This window comes from Falco naumanni, chromosome 1, assembly GCF_017639655.2.
Source record: "Falco naumanni isolate bFalNau1 chromosome 1, bFalNau1.pat, whole genome shotgun sequence".
Lineage (NCBI taxonomy): Eukaryota > Metazoa > Chordata > Aves > Falconiformes > Falconidae > Falco > Falco naumanni.
This window is the reverse complement of record NC_054054.1, coordinates 69,050,097-69,072,847: the sequence shown is the minus strand read 5'-3', so window position 1 is coordinate 69,072,847 and position 22,751 is coordinate 69,050,097. Positions and strand designations below refer to the sequence as shown.

At 38.7% G+C, this 22,751-nt stretch overlaps 2 protein-coding genes across 4 annotated transcripts in view; one reads left to right on the top strand and one right to left on the bottom strand.

Annotated features, from left to right (window-relative positions):
- TBCK (TBC1 domain containing kinase) overlaps positions 1–3,878 on the bottom strand; it is a 118,110-nt gene extending 114,232 nt beyond the window's left edge. The window contains exon 1 of one of the 2 annotated variants that reach the window (XM_040598123.1): positions 3,645–3,878. The gene's annotated coding sequence lies outside the window, so the exon portion shown is untranslated. The remainder of the gene's footprint in view (positions 1–3,644) is intronic. The other variant, XM_040598112.1, reaches the window with a different exon arrangement.
- AIMP1 (aminoacyl tRNA synthetase complex interacting multifunctional protein 1) overlaps positions 3,878–22,751 on the top strand; it is a 39,340-nt gene continuing 20,466 nt past the window's right edge. Inside the window, exon 1 of one of the 2 annotated variants that reach the window (XM_040598222.1) lies at positions 3,878–4,009. Coding sequence is in view for 1 of the 2 variants with exons in the window: in XM_040598211.1 (XP_040454145.1) it covers positions 4,032–4,033 (2 nt within the window). In the remaining variant the exon portion in view is untranslated. Of the gene's footprint in view, positions 4,034–22,751 lie in introns of both variants that reach the window. The other variant, XM_040598211.1, reaches the window with a different exon arrangement.

Sequence of the window (22,751 nt, the reverse complement as noted above, 5' to 3'; positions counted from 1 at the left end):
CCTTTGGTTAAGAAGCACACAGACAAAAAGGAAGGTATGAGATAAGCAAACAGTCTTTCCTGTCAGCCCCTTAAAGGAATCAATAAAAAACTGTAAAAGGCAAGTATTAAAACAAATTCTCTTACTACAGTTAATTCTGTGGAATTCACTAAAGCAATGAAACAAATTCTCTCTGATGACGGAACAGAGCTAGTTCTCTCAATAGCTGCCTTCACAATTAAACCCTGATCTCTGTCCTTAACTTTCAACTTTCACACATTCCAAGGACTGACTTGAAAAATAAACCAAGTAACACCAAAACTACAAACTTGATCCTTTCACCACCTTTAAGGGATACACGTTACAGCTTCAATAAAAGGGTTTATTCTAAACTCATTTTTTTCAGTCTAGTAATTTCTCCAGTAACTTGCTGACACCTCTAAATTGAAACAGAAGTGTTATACCTATTTTAAAAATTAATCTGAAAAGGACTGTATCTAACTATTTTTAAATTGGGGGTGTGTGTGTCTTTTTTTTTTTTTTTTAATGCTCATCAAGGTCTGGCACAACTATAAACATACAGAGTGCTACATATCCTCCTCACATTCAAGGCACACAACTTGACACTTCAAACTCACCTTTTCTATACATAAAAGACACATACTGCATTAATTTTATTATTTGGAGGAATGAATTATAGCCTGCAGAACTTCCCTATTACTCTGAAATTAAAAGAGGAAGAGACAAAGAAAGGGGTTTTATTTTAAACTGACACCAGAAACAGTTAAGGCAAATTCAATTTTAGGACTGAATCCTGGAAATTCAATTCTGATAATCCAAAACAGTGAGGGTGAAAGAGGAAGTGAAGACTTGTCATATTAGTGTCATCTAAAATTACTGAGCTGTTGTTTCCAAAGCACCATTTATTCTGTGTATGACAGACAGTCTATCACATTTGCAGAACAGGTCTGGCATAAAGATTACAAGTCCAGAAATGGCCTATTTCGCATCCCGCCTCTGAAGGACCTTCCCTAGCTCACTACCTCCACCCAAACCTCCCTTTTAGAAACCTTACAGTACACAAAAACACTAACCAACATTCTCAGCAAAATCCATTAGAAACAGAAGACCTTTATAAATTACTATTTAATATTCAGATTAGCACAATTCTGACAATCTTTCATTTGATAGCTTTTCCACGTCCAACGGTTAGAAATAAAATACAAAAGGTAGCCCCTCATCTACCGAGCAACTCATCCGCTCCTCTGAATAGTTACTGCTCTCAGCGAACAAGTATTTTTTTTCTTCAGAATCTAGCATTTTCTAGCCATCACATAACTTTTTAACTACAGCAGTGCTAAGGCAATTAAGTCAATGGACACTAAGAACTTTGCCCTTAAAATACAAATAGCGAAATACATAAATTTGACTCTCAGAAGCAAATATTGTACTTACAAACAGAATCACCTGAATGAATAAATCCCATGAAATATATCTGTGGTTTCTAAAGCATACACATGCAGAAATAAAGACAACTAGCCATGTGCTACAACCTGTTGGTAATTTGAAACGGCTAGTTATTTAAATGCTTCCCCAAGTACACCGGTGTAAATGTCCCTTGCCTAATGAAGGCAGCTTTCCAGAATTAAAACCTAATTATAATCAGTACTGCTACTGAATTATTTTTAAAGCAACTGAGAAAAATTTCAGGAGAGCAGTGGCCTGAAAATCCTATGCTTACAATGTTTTTCATTAAATCATAGTATTTTCAACAAAGTAGGTCACTCATAAGAAGAAATTCTTTCACAAAATCTTTTCCTCTCCTCTTAAATCTTAAAGTATTCCTGTTGCAACTATATAAATTATTATTTTGATAAAGTAACTGAAATTAAAGATTAATTTTTAACTAGTGTTGCTACATCACAAAAAACCACAACTGCAATTTGACTTCCACTGTCCACCATCACTCAGCTACTGATAAAGTTAACATTAAAATGTGTAACAGATATTAAAGAAAAGTCAAATACAGATTTCTATAGAAGGGAGCACAGAAAATAAGTAAGAGTTTGTTAGGACAATCACAATAACAAGCTGGGGCATGCTAACTTCATAATAATAATAAAAAATACAAACTCATTGGCCTAATTTTTGCAGCACATAGGGGGACTGTGGATTAAGTGTAGTTCACCTTGCAAACCTTTTTTTCATCCACAGTATAAACTTCTACTAGAAACACCATATGATTGCTTAAAAATATAAATGCAAGCAGTATTGTGTTTAACCAAATGTTTTCCCCTGTGGAATAACATCAAAATGTCCTCTCTTACAAAATTTTTTAACATTCATTGAATTAAGAAGTATTCTACCTATAAATAAAGAATAACTATGGAGTCATGGGCAGATAATTACAGTCTACACACACACGTTAAGCACACTTACAAAAACAATTTAACATTGTTATTCTGTCCAAACTAATAAATTTAGTGCAGCGAAGAAACACTTCCCTTCAGATTCTAGCTACACCAATTCAGCAATATATAAAACAGCATGCCAAAATTTTCATTATAGTACCGTTACTCAAGACATATGGAAAATGCAAACCAGATTTTGACAAGGCTCCAATGTCATTATTTTGTCTTCAATGAATACACAAAAGGAGGACAAAACCAGACAGGTATCACGGTGGTTTTGGCATAGGTAACTAGGAAATATTTGAAGAGTTGTTTCATGACAATGCTACATAGTAATTCCTTTTCCTCCTCTTGTAGGGATAATTAAAGCATCGCTTCACTCAAGTGAAACATAAGCTGTCAGCAAAGACTAAAAAATGCTTTATCTCAGTAGTACTTGGAGAATTTTGTCATACATACATGAAAGCCTCTGTATTCTATGCACGTATTTGCACAAGAAGAGTTACTGGCATTATCTTGCACATTTGCAATGTCACTACATAGATTAAGATGTTGCTGCTTTGAAAGCCAAGCTTAAGTGAGACGTATGGACATCTTAAGTTTCATGCCTACAGCTAGAACACTCAGCTCTTGGGAAAAAATAACACCTGGATGGCATGATGAAAACATATAACCTCATTTTGATACATCAGGATCGACTTTTAGTCACATCTATTTTATAAACCTGTTATTTCTTGGACCTGTTTATCAATGTCTTTTGGTTACAGCCCGTCTGCCTGTGCTGCTACATCAGTGTCCCTATATACGTAAAGACGGGGGTTGTTACCATTCGATTTATACGGTACACACGGCTGTTCAGGAATTAAATCTAATAAAAGAGAAATCGCTTTTAACCAGATTGCTAAACGGCTGCTAGAAACGCTGGTAACCCCGGGCACCCCGGTAACCTCGAAGGCCCTATAACGGGACCACCAGAGGCTCCCCAGCCCTGAGGTACTAGCCCAGGCCAGCGCCCGCAGCCCACAAAGGCGCCAACCCGCACCGCCCGCCCAGCCGGCCCCGCACACCTCACGGCGCGGCGGGGGACGCTCACCCTGCGCCCCCGCCTCACTCCCACCGCGCCCGCCAGCTCCCTCAGCCCCTCCGTTACCCAACAGCCATGGGCAGGGACTGCCCTCGGCGGCGGCTAGCGGCCTAAGCTTAGCCTAACGGGGCAAGGGGAGAGGTAGGGCTGGTGTCGGGGCTGGGGTGTACCTGCGTGAAAGAGAACCGCCGTCCCCGCTGCGCGCCCCGCCCCCGAACACCGCGGCAGCGCCCTCGGCTGCCCCCGCCGCTCCGCAGCGTCACTCCCGGCCGCCGGAAGAACCCAGGCATAGAGGCGGCCAGCGCAGTGCCTGAGCTTTCTTTTCGGGGGGGACTTTTTAGGAACAAAGCGTTTAACATCCCTCCACGAGTGTACGTACTTTGTCAGCACGCTGAGAATGACGTTTTGAGCGCCTTAGCTGTAAAAACCACGCTGGCTGGGGGTAGCGAGGCTTTCCCAGGCGCCTTCTTACAAACCTCCGGCGCTTGCTTGGGCAGCCCGGGGCAGAGGGGCCTTGTTACCTCAGCGGATGAAGGTGTGTGGCGGCGGCTCGGTTCATGTGAGTGCCTGTCGGCGGGCCCCGTGGGAGCTCGGCCGAGCTCCACCATGGCGTGGGGGTGGCTCTATTTCCTCAACGTGCTCTTAGCGCGCCCGTGGGTGGCTTAGTTCGGCCGCCTTTTGCCTCTGAGGGGCTGCTCTGGGCCTCCCCCGCGGGCCGGGCTTTCTGTGCCGAGAAGGCGAGAGCTCGGCGGGGCCCTGTTTGCTTCGAGCTGCCGGTGCAGTGAGGGAAGGGTAGGAGCGGGGCTGCCCTGAGCTATGCGCTGCTGTGGCGACGGTCGTAGGGAGGCCGCTGCTGTCCTTCTGAGGGGAATTCCCCTGTAGCGGAGGGGCAGGATGAGGGCCTCGAATTAGAGGAAACTGCGTTGTGTTATTTGTTTAATTTAGAGAAAGGGTTTAATCGCGGAGCTTAATATGTGCTGGGGCTGTAGGGTGGCATTGCAAGTACAGATACAGCACTTTGTGGGGAGGAAGCAAGCACGTGAAGTGTTTTTTCTGAAATTACTTGTGTTCCTTAATTCAGGCCATCGACTGAAGTGGCAGTTTGGAAGTGGGATAGTGGTGGGCTGTAGAAGAAAAGGCTGTAATAGTCTGGAAAGTACAGGCATGGAGTATCCACTGAGCTTTGCATAGGAATGGCTTTCACTAATCGACAAGCAGCTCCTTTCTCTATTTTGGAAAATTCATTATGCATTTCCACTGGTTTCAGTGAGTGGAAAACAGTATAAATATTTGGTGCATCCTCAGTAGACGTACTTGCAAGATTTAAAGTACAATACATATTTTGTACAGAGATACATGGATTGGATAACAGGGATGAGCTCATGATTTGTTGCTTGTTAGGTTGTAAGTCCACAGCTAACCAGCATATAGCAATATTACCAAAGTACTATATACATTGAACTAACCAGCCGGTAAAATTAAGAAAATACTACTGCAAAATAATTAATCCTCGCATTTCTTGCTCTTTCTGTTTCTTTAACTCTGATACTGTAAGTTTTTTTAATATAGTCTTTGCTTTTCACAAGTACTTTTGTGGTTCAGGGTGCTTATGTGAAATGTAAGTCTACATGGGTAGATGAGAGGAGAGTGGTGGATGTTGTCTACCTTGACCTCAGCAAGGCTTTTGGCACTGTCTGCCATAACATCCTCGTAGGTAAGCTCAGGAGGTGTGGGTTAGAGGAGCGGACAGTGAGGTGGCTCGAGGACGGGCTGAATGGCAGAGCTCAGAGGTTGTGATCAGCGGTGCAGAGTCTGGCTGGAGGCCTGTAGCTACCGGTGTTCCCAGGGGTCAATGCTGGGTCCAGTCCTGTTCAACTTGTTCATCAATGACCTGGATGAGGGGACTGAGTGCACCCTCAGCAAGTTTGATGATTATACAAAACTAGAAGTGGCTGTGCTACTACCATTCAGCGAGAGCTGGACAGGCCAGAGAGCTGGATGGAAGGGGAGCCTCATGAAGTTCAGCAGAGGCAAGTGTAGGGTCCTGCACCTGGGGAGGAGCAACCCCCTGCACCAGTACAGGCTGGGGTTGACCTGCTGGAAGGCAACTCTGTGGAGAAGGACCTGGGAGGCCCTGGTGGACAGCAAGTTGCCCATGAGCCAGCAGTGTGCCCTGGTGTCCAGAAGGCCAGTGGTACCATGCTGGGGTGCATTAGGAGGAGTGTGGCCAGCAGGTCAAGGGAGCTTATCCTCCCCCTCTGCTCTGCCCTGGTGAGGCTGCATCTGGAGTGCTGGGTCCAGCTCTGGGCTCCCCAGTTCGAGAGAGACAGGAAACTACTGGAGAGGGTCCAACGGAGGGATACAAAGATGATGAGGGGACTGGGGCATCTCCCTTATGAGGACAAGCTGAGAGAGCTGGGCATGTTTAGCTTGGAGAAGACTGAGAGGGGATCTTAGCAATGCATACAAATATCTTCAGGGTGAGTGTCAAGAGAATGGGGCTAGGCTCCTTCCAGTGGTGCCCAGCGAACAGGACAAGGGACAACAGGGACAAACTGCAACACAGGAGGTTCCCCCTGAATATGAGGAAGATGGTCTTTACTTTGGGGGTGACAGAGCACTGAGATAGGCTGTCCAGAGAGGTTGTGGAGTCTCCTCTTGGAGACATTCAAATGTAGCTCTGTGCAACCTGCTCTAGGTGAACCTGCATTAGTAAGGGCATTGGGCTAGAGGATCTCCAGAGGTCCCTTCCAATCCCAGCCATTCTGTGAAATCTGTAGTAAGGTGAGGCCATAGTGATTAAATATAGCATCCTATTTTTGTACGCCTTACTGTTCACATAGTATATTGTTCTCTGCTTATGTTTAGATGATAATACATGTGGCAGACCTGTTAGAGAGTAACCCCAAGTTTGTAAAATAAACCCAAAAGTCCTAAAACTGGATTTTTAATACAGGATGTTATTAAAAAGGATAAGGCTTTAGAAATGAGTAACTGATAAAACTTTGACAAATCTTATCAAATAGTGGGTAAAGTGTTGTTGGTTTGGGTTTTTTTAAAGCTAGCCTCAAGGATCTTTGCTTGTCAAGGTGACTTCATTATAATACATTCCACACACACTGTCACAAATGGTCTTGTTATGTTAATTTTGGCTTAAAAGAATTTTAAGCAATATATGGGTGAGTTGCTTTGATGTTTTAGCAGCATTGCCTCCTGACGGTGCAAGATGTTGAAGGCAGAGTGACTTAGGTTATAATGACTCTTAAAACTATCTTTAGCAAATTTGGGCTCTGGAATGTCTTTTGCCAGTTGTAAATACGAAGCTTGTGCATATTTTCCATATATTGCTATAGATGTATTTGTTTCTTTCACAGCTTTAAATGTAAATAGAGAAGGAAACAACTCATTCCCCAGACTGAAAGTAGTGGACAGTCTGGAGAGAATGGTATGAAATGAAAAAGGATATTTGCTAAAGAAGGACATTTTAAAAACCTGAAAATAGTCCATGAGATTGGAAATAATAGGACTCTTGAGTTGCCTAGAGCCTTGAAGGCTTGATATTTCTGATGATGAAGCATATATGAGTGGGGAAAGCAGTCTGAAAAATAAGTTTAGTGCAGAAAGGTATGATGAAGTTGCTTTGACATGATTGTTAAATTCATAGCAGATTAGATTTGTAATGGCAAGCTAACATAGGGCGTCTTTATTGAAGGAGTGCCAAACAGACCATGGACGTTTTTTCATCCTTTTGATTTAAGAGATGTTCTCTGATGTTTTTGCTCCTAAATATGTTTGACTGAAGTCTGTTTAATACATTATTGTTATTTCAATTCTGTGTTATCCAAGAAAACTAGCAATGAGGTTAACTGCATACCATGATGGGAGGGAAGCAAGCAACCCCCCTAGGGCTTCTTATGCTTTGCAAAAACCTTTAAATCAATTAATGGCGTTTTCTTAAAATTATTTCTAACAATTAGTCAAAGGATTCTAGTTTACTAGAGTCTTTGACTTTGTACTGACCTGGAAGTTTCATAGTATTAATGTTTTTCTGAAAAGAGAGGTGTAAACTGTCATGTGAATAATGCTCCGTTATGCAAAGCGTTTTGGTTCTTTGTAATGTTGCTTGCTTAATATTATTGGTAGAATCACATTTTTGAAGAATGGAGTCCTAACGTAGAGAATGTTGAAAAATATATATTTAACTTTAATGTTTATTACTGAATTCTCATGCTATATGCTGAATTCCTAATTCAAGTGACACATAGTCACAATAAATTGATCAGTGTTCCAAATTATCTCTTAATCATGGAGACCTGGTTATTTGTGACTTTGGGAGTTAAGGGTGTGTGTTGATGTTTCTTACTTTAGGACTAAAGTAGAAAGTAAAAAACTTTGGGTTTATATTAGTCTGTAAATATATTGAGATACAGTACACTTATTTCAGCTGGCATGAACCTTTAAAAACAGTTTCTGGAAATATTCTAAAAGTGCCTCAAAACATTTCTGTACTTTTATTATACAGCACATTTTATACTATAGAACTATGCTAATTTATATTACAAGATAGTAAGAGATAACAAGGTAATAATCAGCTGTAATGATTTGTGCATGTTCTTTCTGAATCAACAAACCACTTGTAAATTTTCACAGAACAGCAGTTTTACTAATTAGCAGTAGAATCAAATTAGAAAAGTACCAATTTCTCAGTCCGCTCCCCTTCCCCCTGCCCCAAAGTAGAAGAAATCATGTTATGGGTGTCATGTTACTCCGTGCATTTCTGAAAAAGCCCTGAGAAGCAGCAGAGTAGTTTGTACATTCTGGAGGACAAGAACCCAAATAGTGGCATCAGAATGAAGGGTGGGTGTTGAATTGGCAAGGAAAAAAATGTCTTGAGATGCAAAACAGGAGTTATGTATTATCCAAGACCTGCTTAGACCAAGAGGGAAAAGAAAAACAGTTCTCAGATGCCTACAAATCCCACCTACTTTACAAGTCCCTGTAAGCATACTGCGGAAATATCTATATAATAAAAATAATGCAAAGTAGTTGTTGTAAGAAGGCTTGATCAGGTGTGCAGGAAGACAAATCTGGTATCCACCGTAATGTTTTTGAACTTCTCTGATATTGATTTGATAGCTGAATGTCACAGCTGCCCTGTGAATTCATTCATTCATGTATGTCTCTTCTAAGGGAGTGTTTCCTAAACCCTAAAGAGTGTCAAATACTAGACAACACAGATAAAACTGAGGGGTCAGCATAGAGGGCAGCTCCTAGGAACATCAGACGTGAGCAAAGTAAATAGCGTTTCTTGTAACGGTATGAATTACATGATGCCAGTCCAGCAGAGAGCCGCAGAAACCCCTGTTTATTCTCTTTCTAGTTACCTGTATGGTTCTCATTACCATCACCAAGAAACACTTCCCTTGTTAGATTTCCTGTTGTACTGGGGGTGAGGGGGAAATCTGTTTAGTTTTCATTTCCATGGTTACATTAGTATTACACAGTAAGGAACAACATAGTTTTCATGGTTAACTTAGTATTAAGCGGGGTGGGGGGAGGTCTCTGATAGCTTCTTTTTCCCCTGGTGTGTCAGAAGCCATCCCTACTCATAATTTAATATGGCTTCAAAAAGGTTTGAATACTTCCCAAAGCAGCCTTCTGCTTTCATTGTTTTGATTTTTTTTTCTTTTTTTTTTTCTGTGATTGGGAAAAAGCACTTTGCTTTAAAAAAAAATCCTGTAAAATGGTTTACTGACTAGGCTTGGTGATTGCAGATCACTAAGTCACCAGTTAGTTTTCACAAATCTTCTTTTCTTTTGGAGAACAAGAAAATGTAGTACTGTCTGTGTAATGATGTTAGAGGTCAATTTCTTCAGAGTGAGTTTAGAATTAATGTATTGGTGTTTTACTTCACAGGTGGGTTTCTTTATCCTGTTTTCACAGTTAGCAAATTTTTTATGTGTTTCGTTCTCCGAAATAATCACACTTGAATATGTGGAAATATCACAATTAGAAAGGTAGGGTTTACTACATGTTTTTAAAAATCAAATGTAACTTAGGGATATAAAAGAGGGAAATAATGGGTTTCTAATGGGTTTCTAATGCTGGGTATAATGAAAAGACCTTAGCAGAAGAGGCCAAAAGATCTCAAGTTCATTCTAATCTATTATACCTTAATCGCTTATGACAGATGTTTGACTAACCCGTTTTTAAAACTTTCCAGTGATGGATATTCCACAACTTCCATAGGCAGTCTGTTCAGTCTATTACTCTTTACTTGAAAGTTTTCCAAATGTCTAACAAATCTTCCTTGCTTTTTCCTGTCTGCAGTAGACCTGGTGAACAGTTTAGTCCCGTTCTCATATCAACTTCCTTTGTGTTTGAAGAATGAGACCAAGTCTTCCATCTATCTTCACTTCTATAGACTAAACTACTATGCCTCTTTCAAGCTTTTTGATCTTCTTTGAAGTCTTTTAAAAGTTGAGAGACAGGAAAGGAGGATCTGAACAAAAGCAAATCTCTGTGGCATTTGTGGGGGGTCATGAGTATGCATCAGTGCAATGTGAATATTGCTTGGGAAGCCTCTTGAGCAGCTGAGACAGTTTGCCTATAACAAAATGTGGCTAGCCAGGTCTTTCCTGACTTACCTCTCCTTTTGTTTCTTCCTGTCTCCCTCACACTTTTCTAGATCAGTTACAAGTTTCAGCTGCTTCCCGCCCCCCTCCCCCCCCCCCCCCCCCCCCCTTTAAACTGGAGGAGGGAGTCATGGCAAGGGAATAGATTTACAGGTGAGAAATTGTTCTCTATAATGTTTGTAGTGTAGTGTTGTGTTAATTGATTTGTTAGTTAATTACCTTTATACTTTTTGAGCCATAAAGTTTTCTAATGTGGGAGTCCATAACAAGCATGAAAGATTTTACAAGCTGGTATTTCCCTCCTGAAAATGTAGCCCCTGTGGCGCCAGCCAGTTGAACAGATCTGATAGAACAAGGGAAAGCACTTTTTAAACATAATAAAAATGTGCTAGTTCGCTTGGGTAGCATGATAGCTCCAAATATTTCGAGATTGTCACCACATGCATTTAAGTATTCCTAGACTGTCCAAGCAGACAAATGCTTATAAATTCAGTATTGTTAGAAATTTGTAATCAATTATAACTAGTTTTAGGTGTGGCAATCTCTGGCATTCCTGATGACAAAATTCAATGTGCCAGATTCCTTTTCAGTTTTTAGGGGACAGTTGCTTATGATGCAAGTCATGGCCTGCTACTGGGTGACACTCTAATACCAGATGATTGGCCAACATAAAAAGAAATCGGTTTAATTTATAGGATTTTTTTCTAACCACTGGTTGTGACTTCCCTCCCCCCTTTCCCCCCTTCAAATGGGAAAAGAGGATCAATTCAATAATTCAATCACTCATTTGTTCCTTTGTATGCTATTTATTTCACTATGGTAATTAATCTATGCCAATAATTCTAATGCTGCTGCTTACATTGAACTGCATTAGCAGTAGTGTGTGACCACCAATTTGTTTCTGAATTGTTGTGTATATTCATCCTCTTGAATGTCCTTGGGTCTGTTCCTCTTCTGTTACTCAACAATTCTTGTCTCCTACCATGGGATCAGGGAAGGAATGGGGGGATAAAACTAACCAGGAAAATAAGTCAGCATATGAATAATCTTTTCTTTGAAGTGTCGGAGAAGAGCACCTTCCATTGTTTACTTGCACATTTGTGGTTTGTTTTGGTTCATTCTGTTCAGCCAGAATATTGTCAGTTGGTCACTGGCCTTCTGGTAAGGGTAGGTCACTCATTCTATCCATAGAAACCAAGGAGGGAATGTTTGCCAAAAAAACCCTTTTTGCCTATACACTGTGAACATTAAAAATAATACATATCTTTATTCATAAATGAATAAGCAAAGGAATCATCTCTTCCTACCAAGATGAAAGATAAGGTTTCTCTTAAGTTACATTTACAACCTGGAGTCATGATAGTCTGAAATGAATCCATTTTTGATGATTAAATGAATCAATGGGGGCCTGTAACAGCAGCTGTAATCACTTATTGACACTCGCTGTTTCAAAGAAAATTACTTTGATACCTTACTGAAATGGGAGTTGGATAAATTCTTCTTTGCTGCGTACAATTTTCAGAGAGAAAGTTCACCAAAGTAGCTTCTGCTGACCTAGTAGTTAGAATTTTTGTTACGCTCCATAACTTTGTGTACAAATCTTAAGTTCTTATGCCACTTCATACCCTTTAACAGCCTGCAAACTGTGCTTGACCTCAAGAGCTAGAGAGGGAAGTTTCATCTAGCGTTCGTATTGGAAAGTAATGTATACTATATTTAACCATCTGTTAAGCACAATTCATGTCAAACAAGTCCTTCTTCTTTCCTCAGAATGCTGGAAGAAACCTGATAGAGATTCTGTGCTGGATTAGAGGAAAATTGAATTCTTCTCATAACTGCTTCCCTGGTGTGTTGGCTCATATCCTAATTATCTCAAAGCAGACATTCTGAGATGCTTTCTGCATTTGGAAGTGGCTGGCAATGCATAAAACATCAAAAATTGCCTCAAGTTAGCAAATCTCCTCTTGAGATCATTTGGTACAATCTTTTGGCATAAAACCACCCGTTAGAGAAGACTTTTATTTCCATTTCCTTCTCATCAGGAGCTTTCCCAACATAATTTCAACTGAGTATGAATTAATAGTTTAAAGATTAATCTCTGACTTCAGGACGTTCTCTCGGAAATGATCCATGGCTATTGGATCTGGTTTCTATCCCAGAGTGTTTCTCAATTACAGTTTAATATACAGCTTTGTAGTGACATCTTCCTTCAGACTTCGAAGATAAGTGCATCTTATTTGGCCAGGGCAGCTAGGACTGCTATTCCCAGAAGAATGCACAGGTTTGCACATGGCATGCAAGAGGCATTATGTTTGGCTTGGTAGCAGCTGCTCTGGAGTGAAGGCTGTAAGTTCATATTCATGCTTGTTCTGTTGTAAGGTTTGAGACCTCCTGTGTGAAGTGCTCTAGTAATTGGTAACAGTCACACACTAAGGAAGTCACTGTTGCCAACTAGGATATGACGCTGAATTGTACACCAGGGAAATTAATCTTTTCCTAGGGGTTGAATGACCCTGCTACGTGTAGGTAAGTAATTTTGCATCCATATGACTGTCTATAAAGTAATGCTATTGATAAGAATTGGGCACAGATATTTTTTTTCTCCTTTACATATAGCTTATAATTAAATTTTACTGAGAACTTATCTGCAAGTTTGCACTTTTTGAAGATGCTAACCCAAGATATTCTAATCTGAAATAATTGTTTTAAAAGGGTTGGGTTTTTAATAGAATAATCTGGAACATAGCAAAATTAGATTGTAGCTCAATTTGTCTTAAGCTATGGAAACAAAAGAATCTCTGAATTCATAGATGAAATACAGCTGTTCCCCAAAAGCTGCTTGGAGGATTTTTCTGTCAGTTCCTATAAGTCTCAATAGCTGACATCAGCCCTTTCAATGTCCAAGATGAGTGCACAAGGGTTTTGTTTGTGTTGGATTTTTTTGTTGGTTGGGTTTGGGTTTTATTTTCCCTCTGCACAGATCTCGTATTAAAAGAGGAGAAAATAATATTAAACCTGAAAGTTTTAAAAGCTGTGAACCTCAAGTACTTCTCACTACATGCAACTACAAAGAGGATTCTGAAAGACAATTACAGGGCTGCTTACTTTTTTGGTACCATTACAAGATGCGATATTGCTGTGCTTTCTCTCAAGCAGTACTTAAGTATTTATAGATGTGGTCTAGAAGTTTACCTAGACTAACATACTATCAGCTCAGTAACCATGTTGCTATTCTGTCCTCTGCTGAGTTTATTCGTTAGAAATTGGGCTATCAACTGCTCATAAATACCAGGTATTTTGTAAGAGTGTTATTCCTAACTTGGCTCTTTTCAGTATCAATGCATAACATTTTTGTGAGAAGTTTTTCTTAAGTGTATGCAATGTTAAATTAACAGAGGGAAGAAGCAGCTTGAGGCAGTGTCTTGTAACAGCTAGAATTTTGCAAGGGATGCTAAAAGGTAATAACACAAAACTCTTTGTGTTCCCCTCTAGAATATAGAAAACAACTATGACCAAAAATAACACTTTCAAGATTGCCCTCTTTGGTTTGGGAAGGTAATTTCTGTGTGTCAGCTAGAATAACTACAATAGTCAAATGTAAACCTCATGCAAACAAGATACATTTGATTTAATCAGTCTTGGCAAACTGATTTCAAAATGTAAAATAATCATATAAGATCTTAGAAGTGGTTCTCTGTTAATAAGAATTAAATGATTCTAAATTTAAAAAGAAAAGAACTGATAAATACAAGCAGCATTTGCTGTACAGGTAGAAGTGGTAGGTGGTTTTGTATACCGAGGGCATCTCTGTAAAAATGTCTTTGTTTCAAATCAATAGAATATCTGAAATACCTACGTAATAATACAACTCTTTGGTGGCTGTTCATGTCTAAGCAGAAGAAAAGATAGCATTTTGATTTTGAGTACCCTTTGAATTGTTACTTTTTATACTTTATTTAGAAAAGATTGACAAGTAGTTGCTGTACAGTCTTTGCTGCAGAAGTTGGTTGTTTTCCTGATGAGAATAGTGAAGTCTTCATGTGCAGAAGTGTAAATCTGAAACTTTTTTCTCCAGAGTCTCTGTCTTTTATCACCAAAAGGGAAAAAATATTCTCTATATTTCTACCACACAAGTAAAACCGTTGATTGAGAAGGTAGGTAGTTACAATACTTGGTAGTTATATCTGGAGATTTTTCTAAGTAGATGAGATGCATGATGCTTGCTAGGAATTTTAAGTCTCTTCACTCTGTATGTGATGAAAGGAAAGGCCCGTGTTTTGAGACAGATGCCAGGAATATGCAGAGGTAGATACTCCTGGCATGTGGTTTTGAAGTGACATATAGCTGCTTCTGAGGATTAGTTGTTGTCAGCCCACTTTAAATTTAAAAGTTAATTTAGACTTTTCACTTCACTGCTGAATGAATAATTTTCTCTGCACAGGGTAGGTTAGTATCTTTATAGGACATTTTCATTAAAATATCTTCCTCCTGTATTATGTGAGTAAATTCAATACTGGGTAGTACAATTATTTATGTGATGAATGAAGTTGGGTCATCGTGTGTGTGGGAGGGGTTTGCCTAGGTAAATAAGATAAGCAACTGCAGGCTCAAAAGTTCTGTGAGGACTTCTTTTTCCCTTTTGTTTGGTTTTTTTTTTTTTGACAACTTTGTTGCTCTCTATTAAGAGACATTTATCATTACTCTTGCATCCATTACACACAGACATGTGCGCACATGAACACGCTTTTTTCAGTTTAATTTTATTTGGCCCACATAAAAGGATACCTAAAATTTGTCTCGGTAAATAACAGAAATCATTAATGCAGCTGTAGTTAGAGAATGTTGATTCTTTTGCCATACATCTGCATGATGTTTGCTGAATGCTTTCATGAATATATAATGGTTATCTTTAACCTTAGTACTTGCTTTAACTGAATGGTTAAATCCTGTTTTCCTTTAGCTGTGTTACAGGGTACTATTTTTACATGTAGGAAAGCTGATACTAATCTAAAAGTAACAAATTTCAAGATTATCTTCTACCACACTTGAACTGTGTGAGAAAACTAGTAGGCAGGTTTCAGACATGAAGAGTATTGTCAATTAAAACTGAAAAGGGGGATCAATGTTCATGTGGACTGCCTCACTGATACTGGTATTTTGTAGACTATTGCTGACATATATTGCTTAATGATACTCTTATTTCCAAACTCCTCAAGTTTCAGAGGAGAAGGTATCTTTAAAATGTCTTTTTAGCAGCTAGGATTTTTGACAAGGGTTATTATCCTTATTTCTCTGACAGACCCAAGAGAAAAAGATTTTTTGAGAGATACTTCTCAAATACGTTTTTGTTCTCAAGTGAGACCTGTCTTGAAGAGAGGGGGTGAACATTCAATTCTTCTTTACCTTTTTGTAATTGCTGTGCCCTTTCTTAATTAAGGAGGTAGTGTGAATGCTCGCTTTTTTGGTATAAAGTTCTGAAAATCAATAAAATACCTAAGAAATAGTGTTCTACTTGGTATCAACAGGTAGATTTCAGTACAGTTCTGATTATTCTTCTGCTATCTGATTTATGGGTAACTTTGTAGTTATAACAGTAATCTAAAGCTTTCACTCCCCAGTAAAACCCTAGAGGGTGAACCATTGTACGGATTCTTCCACTTCCTGCGGCGCATGCTGACCTTGCAGACTTGTCCAGATACAGCTGAGTCTGCTTATATTTCTGAATTTATAGGCATATGTGTGTGTCTGTAATTGTGAAGTCCATCACCTGTCGAGGAAGTTTTATGATGATACTTTGAGGCATGAGTAGCAGCTACTTTTTTTTCTTTTAATATTCAGTGATAGTCATTAGATACAATGTGGTTTGGAAAATTCAGCTTTTATTAAAAAAAACCCCGAACAACAACAAAAAAAAGCCAACACAAAACAAACACCGCCGCCACCCCCCAAAAACCCCCAAACCAACCAACCAACAACAATGAAAAAAACCCCACCCCAAACTCTTGATTTTTTTATTTTTTTTATGTAAGCTCTCTGTTCCAAAGAATTGGATGTATTTAGATTTTGGAAATCAGTGCTTAAGGTCAAAGAAACAAGGTAGCGTGTTGTGGGTGTTGTGTCTTTTCCATCATGGGATTTATGTGAGAATTCCTTCTGCACGTGGTGATAATTTACCATAAGATTCTGATAGTACTATTAAAATATTAATGCAGTGGGATCCAAAAGATACACACTGCTGAAAAAATACATAAGGCTGTCCAACTGTTTTGGCATATGAGCTGCTACTTAAATTTCATACAGCACTGTAAGCACAACCAGATGAATCTCTACTGAATTTCCAGGGGACCTGGCAGATGTACTGGGTGTGTAACCTGTTGAGACTTAAGTCAAGCACTGCAAAGAAGTTGCTTTTTGTGACCCATGTTGTGAGCTATCCATGTCTATTGAATTAATTACTGGGCAGTCTTCTCAGATTAATAAATTAAACTACATGTAACTTTGTATATAGTCTTAGTTACTGAAAAATTTTGGTAGCTCTGTAGGCAAAAATTTTGTTACAAACAGCATCCAAATCGCTTGACTTCTTTCTTGACCTGGACAGGACTCCTTGTAGTCATGTCTTTGCTTTGTTTAGTCCTTGGTGTGTCTGCTCAGAAATGGGAAAGAGTACACAGTTCGTTCAGGATTGAACTGAGACAAGCATTAGTAGAAACTTCTCCCGGAGTACAAATTTAGCACAAGCTTACAGCCAGCATGTGAATGAAATTGTAAATACTCTTAACTTGCATTAGCCTTTTGAATGTTGCAGCTGTAGTGTGTTAAGATATGATGAGGTTAATAATAGGTTGTGGCATCTACTAAGTTTTGAAGTGAAAACTTGAACAAAATAATAGTCAGAAGTAAAAATTATTCCAGTTAGTTTCTAATGATCTCTGCTGTACAGATCCAAGAGATCCATTTTAATCTAAACTAAGCTTGTCATAATACTCTTTTGAATGCTTCTACCTTAATTTGTTCTAAGATATGCCTTGTCTTACTAATTCATTCATTGCTACTCATAGATTTGATTTTTTTGCCCCTCTCATTAATGCTGTGACTTGCTTGTAACTTAGATACATCGTTCCCTCTCAAGACAGACTTGTCTTCGTATTTAAAAATCGTTATTACAGAGTAATTTCTATTGCCTCAAAATCAGTAGTAGTGGACGAGCCTTTTCTGTACAATGTTCCATCACATTTTTAAGAAATCTCTTTCATGCTGCAGTGTTTTTCAGTCTGAAGAAGTTGACGTGTGTTTTTGCTATTTACAGCCCTTTAAAATAGGGAAGGGTAGGCCCTTAGGACTACTAAAAGACCTGTCTGCAGCTGCGATTGAGACTGATATATCTGGCAGCCAGAAGGGTTGGACTGTAGTCTCCATAGCTAGCAAATCATTCCTTAGGGCTGGCATTGCTGCTTGGATGGACTGTGTTTAGACATTTTAGTTGTTTGGAAATCTGCAAAGCAATTATTCTGACTCTCTTAGTGCAAAAGATGTGACTTGAAATAACATGTGGCAGAAATGTACAACTTTGCTTAATTTGTGGCTTGGCAAATTGTTTTCAGTACTGACTACACAGGAGTTTATAGTTTATGAATACTTTAAAAATTGTATTTAAGTGCTCAAAAAAAAATATCGGACTGTTCAACTCCTTAAAGCCCCAGTCATAGCAATCACTTGTTTGGGGAGAAGAGGAAGATAAATTCTTAGGTCTTTTTGCAATTATAAGTCTGCAAAACTGTATTGCCATATTCTACAATACCCCCTTATATTTTATGCTGTAATACCCTTTTGACTTGTATTAAAAAGAGCATTCTTTCTTTAGCAGAATACAAGGGTAATAGTTAAAATTTCATTTGATCGTTTTTAGTGCCATATTTCTAGTACCTGATAGGGGATCACTCATCTAATACCGAGAGTCAAAAATCGGATTCCACAATGATTTATTTGATGATAATTTCTAGATTTTGAGTTTTTACACTACAATTTATCAATAATGCTCAAAATCTTGACAAAAAATACAGGGGAGTGGGGTTTTGTTTATTTGCAATTTTTATGCGTTTTTTGTTTGGTTGGTCGTTTGTTTTTAAATTGTGCTGTCATTGCTAGGTGTTGCTTTTCAAGTGTTTGCTATTGTTCTGTCAGAAATATTTTGGTAGGTGTCCTTTGCTGTAGGCAAAGGACCTTGGTGAGTGCCCTGGTTTAACCCCAGCCGGCAGCTAGGCACTATGCAGCTGCTTGCTCACTCCCCCTCTGGTGGGATAGGGGAGAGAATCAGAAGAGTAAAACTAAGAAAATTTGCGTGTTGAGATGGGTAGTTAAATGCGTAAAGCAAAAGCCATGCACACAAGCAAAGCCAAGTAAGGAATTAATTTACCACTTCACATTGGCAGGCCAGTATTCAGCCATCTCCAAGAAAGCAGGGCTCCATCATGTGTAACAGTTACTTGAATAGACAAACACCATAACTCTGAATGACGCCCCACCCCCCCACCCCCCCTTCCCTCTTCTCCCCCCAGCTTTATATGATCAGCATGATGTCATATGGTACAGAATATTCCTTTGATCAGTTGGGGTTAACTGTCCTGGCTGTGTCCCCTCCCATGTGTTCCTTTCTTATGCACCCCTAGCCTGCTTTTTGTTGGAGTGGTGAGCGGCAGAAAGGGCCTTGACTGTGTAAGCACAGTTCAGCAATAGCGAAAATGTCCCTGTATTATCAACAGCGTTTCCAGCACAAATCCAATACATAGCCTCATATAGCTGCTATGAAGAAAACTTAATGCTATCCCAGCCAAAACCAGCATAGTGAGCATCTACGTTTTGATCATTTACATATATTTGCTTAGGGCCTTAAATCGTATTTTTAGTTGTGTAAACTGACTTTGACAATGTGCAATTCAAGAAACCTACCTTCTTCCTCTACAGACCTAAAAATATACTTCATACTGAAAGACAGGTGAGCTGGTTGTTAAATCTTAACGGACACATGCCCATCTTTTCAATGTGGATGAAATAATATTTAAGTGTAATGGAGTGCACTATGTTTCTTTGCTGTACTATAACAAGAAAACTAGGACTTTGATTGATACTTCTGTTTTCTTTCTCAGCATTACATTGCTGCTTACTGATACCATGACCTATTTGTATATGGGTTGCAAAGGCACGAATTTTGAAACCTATTTGTGAACAGCTTCATGTTTGAATTTATTTTGTGGTTGAGGAATTACTTTTTTCCACAGATAAAACTGTGGGAAACCTGTGTTTCCGATAACTAAATCTGATTCTTCTTTGTTTATTGAAGCCTAGAATAATTCAGTCTTTTAGAATTGCATTTCCTGAGAAGGAAGGAGTGTTTGAGTGTAAAAGCCATGATTGCATTTTACAATGTGTAACAGGTATAAAACCAGTAAAACACTCTACCTTTGTGGTAGTGATAAGAAAGTCCATGAAACTTACTGAATATAGCTGATTTCCAAAATGTCCTAGCAATAGAATTATATCACTGCAAATTTCTAATTAAATATTACAGACCATTGCATCTCTAAAAACAAATTGAGAGGTGCTGCTAACCTTCTGTGCTTTGATTAGGGTGAAGCAGGGAGATGATCAAGTCAAAACCAAAATTTGATCTCAAAACTAATCAGTTGTAGCTGTCCTCTGTTTTGGAGATTTTCTTAGTAGTTTAAATTGTCATAATTTTGAAAACTAAACCTTAAGTTTTTCTACAAAAAATGTGAAATCACATCAGATATTGTAAATATTAGCCAAAGACCTTTACAGCATCAGGTCTAGAATACTTCATCAGAAATTAGGGGAAACCTGCAAGAGAGAATTGAGATTTTTGATTTTTTAATTTATTTTTTTTTTTAAAGCATGAATCCTGATTTTCTAAGACAGGGAAAGATACGACAACTTACAACAATTTCCGAATTGCACAGACACTTTGGTTTAGCAAAAAAAGCCCAACATAGTTGTACTCTTTTTCTGGTTTGATCTGCTCACTACAGTTCCTTACTTCACAGAATGAAAAAGGTGTGATGTGAGATTCTTAAACCTGATTCACTGTGTCCTGACAGTTCATAGAAGTGCAAAGCATAGGAAAGCAGAATCTGGCAAACAGCTGGCAGATTCTGTTACATTTATGGGGTTTTGTAAGATTGTTTGCCAAAAATGACCATACTCAAAAAAGATGCTCAGATAGAAGTCTGAACACACTTGCAGAAACAAGTGATTGTTGATACTTTCGATCTTTTACAGAAAGTAGAATCCTTTGCTGTACAAGTTGGCCACAGTAAAGTGTCTTGAGACATCTCCCGAAGAAGAAAAGGAGTTTAATTTGAGAGCTTCTCGAGGCTTAAGACCAAAAACATAGGAAGAGGAATTGCTATTAAATATTTTTCTGTAGCTTAAATTAATAAACTTTATTTAGCATTGGAGAAATTACCTTTGTGTTGTCGATAACTTTTAGAATAAGGCTGATCCCACTGGTTCTGCTTTGCAGTAACAAACTCATTATTCAAAAAGAGCGTCTCAACTGAAAACCAAACATGTCTTCTTACAGACTTTTTTTTTTTCCCTTCTCTGCTGGCTCCTTGCATGATACTAAGTCTTAATTGGTGGCTATTCGTAAGCATGGCATTCTCTGTAAGGCATATGTTTGTGCTGTCAGGGCCATCCTATGATTGCTGTCTGTTCATTGCTAAAGATCAGTAGGATTGGATTTGCTGCAGAAATACCATATTCCTGCATAGTATGCACAAAGTGAATAGCAATGGTGGGTCAGAGGAGTTGGTGTGTATGTGAGACGGGAAGAGAGGAGAAGCAGGGAGTTGTGGTGATTTTATTTCATTGTGCATCATTTGAGACAAAACTTGGCAACTTTGTGTCTCATCACGTGCTCAGGTTTACTAACAAATGCACAAGTTTTGGTTGTGTTGCATTAAAGCCCGTGGGAAGGAATGAGACCAAAAAATAAGACGCCTATGACCTAGGAGAGCAGCATAAAATTATACTGAACTGAAAATGCTTAAATAAAGCTGCATCACTGTCATAGATGTACTCAGTGCATACATGGGTAATATGTTGGTCTGTAGGCAGTAAATCTCACTAAGCAGCCTGCAGGTTAGATACCATAGTTAGTAATCCTGCTTTGTGTGTTGACATGAACAAAGCATTGCAAGAAGACTCTGAGAACTTGGAAGTACTGAGCCTTTTTAAATCTCCAGCTGGAAAAAAGGAATGCTTAGAGCTAATTATTTTAGGTTTTGGGAATCAGTTGGCTTCCAATTTCTGGTTTTGTTTTGTTTTTGTTTTTGGTTTTTTTTTTCAAAATGATTGCTTTCCCAATAGTGAAAAGTAATTGCTTCCATGTTTGGACTGTGGATAGATTCCAAAAACAGTTTTTAGGGTTTAAGTTTTAAATCTTGTCATTATTTTTAGAGGGGGGGGGGGTGGGGGTGTTGGCTTTTTCTTGCTTTTAAAAACAGAGAATATTAATATTGAAGAGTAAGCTACAGCAAGTTTTGTGGTTTTAGCATCTTCTTGGTGTGTTCATTTTTTCATCTGGATCTATTCTAAGGTCAAAGCCAATGTTGATGGACCAGTATTTGAAAACACGTTGAAATTCTGGGGTAATTTGTAGTGTATGAGGAGTCTTGATTTATTGTAGAGAGTTTGCCACTTTGAGGACCCTTCCATAGTACATTTTCTTAAGAAATTAAGTAGAATAGTACCTTTTTATTTCCTGTGAGGGTACAGCACCTTCTTAGAAGACCACAGGGGGCAGTGCTTTCTGTTTAAAAGAAGATAAGCAACTCTTTTAATAAGGAAGTAAAATTATGAGAAATTATACGATTTTTATGTGTTGATATGTAGCTTCATGAATAACTGCAGAACTTTTATCTTTAATTTGAAAATTGAGTTCCATTATAGTGGAGCAGTTTTGGAGTAGTTCCGAATGTCTTGCAGGTAGCAAAGGAGTCCTCAGAGGTCTGAGGTTAAAGGTTTTCTTAGCTGAGCAACCGGGTAACTTCAGGAGGTTACCCTTTTCAGAAGGTCTGAATATAGCTACTCCTTACTTGTTTTTCAGAACTGCTTTTTGTTTGAAGGGAAAGCAGCTTATTAGGCACAATTGTATGAAATGACTACTTTCAGTTGGCTTCTGGATCAATTTCTGGAAAACAGCTCAGAATTTATCTGTAATAAGATACGGTTCTGGTTTTAAGCTATAGTATTTCTGATTCTCTTTCCTATTTTTAGGTCGTATATCACCAATAGGAATTGGTGTTATACAGTAGGGTGGGTTTTTTCCTGTATGGAGTGGGGAAGGTGTCAGGGTAATAGAAGGCAAGGAAAATAAGGGAGAGATATTTCAAAAATCGTTTACTATAACCTTTGATTGTTGCAGTACTGATGTTTTTAATGTGTTTTGTGTTTATTATAAAGGGTAGATCTTTTTTTAAAAAAATATGTGCCTTTTAGATACAATTTTATTACTGTGCTGTATGGGTTCCTATGCCTTTGCAGCAGTTAATTTCAGCCTGTTGGCTTTTTGTATTAGTATTGGAAATACCTATTCCTTTGTGTTATTGTTATAATACTTGG